The following is a 6,000-nucleotide window of genomic DNA, read 5'->3' as shown; positions in this document are numbered from 1 at the left end:
CAAGTTGCTTGACAAAAATTCTGACTGAAATAAAGAGAATATCTTGTAACAAGTTGCTTGACAAAAATTCTATCTGAAATAAAGAGAATAATATCTTGTACAAGACAAAAGCTTGTGTGTGTCATTCGTCGGTTTGCCAGAGGGACAATAATAACCATTCGACACTGGTGTGACAGCCAAACAGCCCCATTACCGGGTCTCAAAGAGGCTGTGGTGTTGGTAGGAAGAGGGGAGGGGAGGGGCCGTGGAAAAAAGGCGTATTATACGGCATAAATTAGTACGCATCACGAACAGTAGTACTCGACACGGCCTTCGTAGAACCAGCATTACCAACAGTACTGTACTTCCACAGCCGCGATAATGTAAGGTGGGGTATTTATTGATACGAATTTATATGGGGATTAGTGGCTCAATTTTCTTCGCAACGCTGTAACGTCTCCGACCAAATCAATCACTTAAGTTGAAAAACGGCCTGATCCACAGGCGATGAAAATCGGGCGGACAGGCAGAAATGGGAAGAGGACCAACAGGGGGTTCGGTCAGAGGCACGAGGCACAATTAAGGCCGGCAACGAGCGTAAAATTACACCTCAGTCATATCAAAACCAGGTGGAGAAAATACGGCGAGGCTAAATTGTGCAAGAGTCACGTCTTAACCGCGGAAAAAAATTATTATAAAGACCTGGCTTTTGCAGTTTAAAGGTAATCGCCCTCAGTAAAACATGAGCAGAAGTGGCTTCCGATCACTTTAATTACAAATTAGGACATGCGTGTCAACACATGACACTTATCTAAACAGAAATTCGAATATTGTGCGCCCGAAAATTTTGCGATAAAAATTAACGACTTCGTCAAAATAAAAGAATAAATACTACTAAAAAGTTCTCAAAAGGAGGCTAAACTTGACACGAGTAAGTCACCTGAGGAAGAATCGCATTTTAATCACCTTCTTGTGTATCAAACTAAAAACAGATCACCATTTGGTGATTCACGTCAAAACTGGATATTCTGTTCTAACTACGCCCTACGGTATTCGAATTTCTCAGCCTTCTCCATGCATGATTAATTCGTATTGTGCAACTCCCTCTAACGAAACCAGCACGAGAAGCAAATCAGATGTCTTTGAGAAAGCTAGTTAGCTGCAGGATTATCGCTCGGGTTGGCTGAGCTGGCTCACAAAAATACAGACTTTTCCAGCGGCAAAGAAAGGACAATGCATACCTCTGACAACGGTCTGTCAAGGGATCTCGTCATATTGATAAGATAGTTCAATGTCTTTGACAATGCCGCATGGTATCCCAGAGTCCTTGATGTTCAAATGTCGTTTAAAAGTCTTTGGCGTTCTAGGATACCGTAACAAGTTCCTTATAATTGTTAGCTTCAGGATATATCAAACTGCATATCTCTAACAATCATGCGCATTACACATGAAATGGCATCAGGATTTTTGCAAAAATTCCACATATGCTATTATCTGAGAAAAGACAAACTGATACTGCCCACTTGACAACAACGAACTACGACACTGCATTGCTATAATGAAATCAACACTTCGATACCATAGGTGATCAAAAGCTAAACGCGTAATTAAATTTGTGTTGTTCCATATTTGGTGTCGTAAAGCAAGCCCCCTGTATTGAAGAACTTTAAGATTGTTTGAATCGGGGAATATAAACATTCATCTAGGAGTAGACATAGAAGGTTATAGTCTTCTTGATAACACAGAATCATGAAGAGATGTTCTGATGTACGGAGTCATTTGATTAGTGAAAATAACATGGCACCTACTTCTACTACATCTGTACCATGATTAATTCCAGGATGAATTCCTTATAAAAAGACAAAGTCTCACAGTCGCCTAATCAGCAGGAAACATTAGTTAATATATATAGTTGACATGTATACTTAAATATATGAAGTTTAAATGTAAACTGAAGGTAAAAGACGTTGAAAAGATAAGAAGTGAATATATTATAAAAAGGCAGAATTGAAATTTGCATCGGTGGACAGAAGCGTAAGTGAAATTTCAGATGGTTTGGGTATGGGAAGAGAACAGATCATCTGCAGAGCAGGTTCATCGTTGATTTGTAGTTAAAGGACAAGCATGGGAGTAAATGTTGTTCAACTTCACAAGAGACTTCACCAATCAAATGATTCCGTACATCAGAACATCTCTTCATGATTCTGTTATCAAGAAGACAATAACCTCTATGTCTACTCCTAGATGAATGTTTATATTCCCCGATTCAAACAATCTTAAAGTTCTTCAAGACAGGGGGCTTGCTTTACGACACTAAATATGGAACAACACAAATTTAATTACAGAGTTTAAAAAAATCTATAACTGGACTATCGTAGTGGATAATCGTACGAATCAAGGTCTAGACCTTGGTACGAATACCAATAACCTCTTGACCCACAACGCCACACCAACGAAAATTTAAGTACTTTGGAAAAATAAAACTCGCTGCACAATTACTCCTAATAAAACCTGCCAGATATTGAAGTCAATCCGATTTGCCCACCATCTTCACCTCTGAGTAGATCTAAATCAATCAATCAGCCCTCACGAAAAAAAAAAAAAAATAGGACGTCTCAAATTGGCCACACGACGCTCCCACCTCAACGACCTAAATTGATATTTCCCACTTCGTTATATGAAGCACGAGCCTGGACTGGACAGACTACGGCCAGTTGCCAGAATGACTGGAAAAAGGCATCGTAGTAGATGGGAAGTGAGGACGAGAGAGAGAGAGAGAGAGAGAGAGAGAGAGAGAGAGAGAGAGAGAGAGAGAGAGAGAGAGAGAGAGAGAGACGACTAAAATCTGAGGCAGGACCATTTTCGATTTTTGCGAGCATTCGAAGTAATGGATTTGTTCCACCTCCGCCTGGTAGATTTACAACGGCGCTCCTCGTCACTAGAGGAGACATTTGAGAAACATGAGCCCATCAATCGACCCGACCAAGACTCAAACCACCCCAAACTGATATTCCCCATCCGGTCAAATCAACGTCGGCATAAAGCTTACGCATAAAGCCGCACCTCAGAGGCTTCAGGATGGAGGAGGGGGTTTCTGAAGGGAGGGAGGGGCAGGGTATGGAGGGAGGGATGAGGTGCGGATGGAGGGAAGGGGTTTCTGGATAGAGGGACAGGGTATGGATGAAGGGATGAATGGGGTATAGATTAAGGGAGGGGTCTCTGGAGTGAGGGATGGTATATGGATGGAAGAAGGGTCTCTGGATGGAGGGATGGTATTTGGATGGAAGAAGGTCTCTGGATTGAGGGATAGTATATGGATGGAAGAAGGAGGTCTCAGGATGGAGGTATGGTATTTGGATGGAAGGAGGTCTCTGGATTGAGGGATAGTATATGGATGGAAGAAGGAGGTCTCTGGATGGAGGGATGGTATTTGGATGGAAGAAGGTCTCTGGATGGAGGGATGGTATATGGATGGAAGAAGGTCTCTGGATGGAGGGATGGTATATGGATGGTAGGAGGAGGTATCTAGATGGAGGGATGGTATTTGGATGGAAGGAGGAGGTCTCTGGATGGAGGGATGGTATTTGGATGGAAGGAGGTGGTCTCTGGATGGAGGGATGGTATATGGATGGAAGGAGGTGGTCTCTGGATGAAGGGATGGTATATGGATGGAAGAAGGAGGTCTCTGGATGGAGGGATGGTATTTGGATGGAATAAGGAGGTCTCTGGATGAAGGGATGGAAGAAGGAGGTCTCTGGATGGAGGGATGGAAGGAGGTCTCTGGATGGAGGGATGATATATTGATGGAAGAAGGAGGTCTCTGGATGGAGGGATGGTATATGGATGGAAGAAAGAGGTCTCTGGATGGAGGGATGGTATATGGATGGAAGAAAGAGGTCTCTGGATGGAGGGATGGTATATGGATGGAAGAAGGTCTCTGAATGGAGGGATGGGATATTGATGGAAGAAAGAGGTCTCTGGATGGAGGGATGGTATATGGATGGAAGAAGGTCTCTGAATGGAGGGATGGTATATGGATGGAAGAAGGTCTCTGAATGGAGGGATGGGATATTGATGGAAGAAAGGGGTCTCTGGATGGAGGGATGGTATATGGATGGAAGAAGGTCTCTGGATGGAGGGATGGTATGTGGATGGAAGGAGGTCTCTGGATGGAGGGATGGTATATGGATGGAAGAAAGAGGTCTCGGCATGGAAGGATGGGATATGGATGGAAGAAGGAGGTCTCTCGATGGAGGGATGGTATACGGATGGAAGAAAGAGGTCTCTGAATGGAGGGATGATACATGGATGGAAGAAAGAGGTCTCTGAATGGAGGGATGGGATATTGATGGAAGAAAGAGGTCTCTGGATGGAGGGATGGTATTTGGATGGAAGAAGGCCTCTGAACGGAGGGATGGGATATTGATGGAAGAAAGAGGTCTCTGGATGGAGGAATGTTATATGGATGGAAGAAGGACTCTGAATGGAGGGATGGGATGTTGATGGAAGAAAGGTCTCTGGATGGAGGGATGGTATATGGATGGAAGAAGGTCTCTGGATGGAGGGATGGTAGAAAGAGGTCTATGGATGGAGGGATGGGATATAGATGGAAGGAGGAGGTCTCTGGATAGAGGGATGGTATGAATGGAAGGAGGTCTCTGGATGGAGGGATGGTATACAGATGGAAGAAGGTCTCTGGATGCAGGGATGGTATATGGATGGAAGAAAGAGGTCTCGGCATGGAAGGATGGGATATGGATGGAAGGAGGTCTCTTGATGGAGGGATGGTATACGGATGGAAGAAAGAGGTCTCTGAATGGAGGGATGATATATGGATGGACGAAAGAGGTCTCTGAATGGTGTGATGGGATATTGATGGAAGAAAGAGGTCTCTGAATGGAGGGATGGTATATGGATGGAAGAAGGTCTCTGAATGGAGGGATGGTATATGGATGGGAGAAAGAGGTCTCTGGATGGAAGATGGTATGTGGATGGAGGGATGGTATATGGATGGTAGAAGGAGGTCTCTGCATGGAGGGATGGTATATGGATGGAAGGAGGAGGTCTCTGGATGGAGGGATCGTATTTGGATGGAAGAAGGAGGTCTCTGGATGGAGGGATGATATATGGAAGGAAGAAGGAGGTCTCTGGATGGAGGGATGGCATATGGATGGAAGGAGGAGGGTTCTGGATGTAGGAATGGCATATGGATGGAAGGAGGAGGACTCTGGATGGAGGGATGGTATATGGATGGAAGAAGGTCTCTGGATGGAGGGATGGGATATGGTTGGAAGGAGGAGGTCTCTGGATGGAGGGATGGGATATGGATGGAAGGAGGTGGTCTCTGGATGGAGGGATGGTATATGGATGGAAGGAGGGGTCTCTGGATGGAGGATGATAATGGAAGGTCTCTGGATGGAGGGATGGTTTGGATGGAAGAATTCAATCTCTGGATGGGGGATGGTATCTTGAGAGAAGGTCTCTGGATGTATGGATGGTTCTTATGGAAGAGGTCTCTGAATGGAGGGATGGGTTATGGATGGAAGAAATAGGTCTCTGAATGGAGGGATGGTATATGGATGGAAGAAAGATGTCTCTGAATGGAGGGATGGTATATGGATGGAAGAAAGGTCTCTGAATGGAGGGATGGTGTATGTATATGGGAGGAGTTCTTTGGATGGAGGGATGGTATATATACAGAAGGAGGAGTTCTCTGGATGGAGGGATTGTATATGGATGGAAGAAGTCTCTGGATGGAGGGTTGGTATATGGATGGAAGAAGGTCTCTCGATGGAGGGATGGTTATGGATGGAAGAAGGTGGTCTCTGGATTGAGGGATGATATTTGGATGGAAGAGGTCTCTGAATGGAGACTATATAGATGGAAGAAGGTCTCTGGATGGAGGGATTCTATGGATAGAAGACCTCACCTTACAGACCTTTACACTTCATTCTATTCTAGGTCCTCAGTGTGAGGCACCTCTGATGTCTTTGATAATGCATCTTCTATTTTGCATCTTCC

General features: G+C 44.4%; 1 protein-coding gene across 1 annotated transcript in view; it reads right to left on the bottom strand.

Moving 5' to 3' along the window:
• Nucleotides 1–3,052: 3,052 nt before the first annotated feature.
• The window catches only part of LOC136837130 (uncharacterized), a 49,575-nt gene continuing 46,627 nt past the window's right edge, over nt 3,053–6,000 (bottom strand). The window contains exon 3 of the mRNA XM_067101745.1: nt 3,053–5,495. Within this exon, the coding sequence (XP_066957846.1) occupies nt 3,053–5,495 (2,443 nt within the window). The remainder of the gene's footprint in view (nt 5,496–6,000) is intronic.

This window comes from Macrobrachium rosenbergii, chromosome 4 (assembly GCF_040412425.1).
Source record: "Macrobrachium rosenbergii isolate ZJJX-2024 chromosome 4, ASM4041242v1, whole genome shotgun sequence".
Taxonomy (NCBI): Eukaryota; Metazoa; Arthropoda; class Malacostraca; order Decapoda; family Palaemonidae; genus Macrobrachium; species Macrobrachium rosenbergii.
Note: the sequence above shows the minus strand (reverse complement) of the source record. Positions and strands in the feature narration are given on the sequence as shown.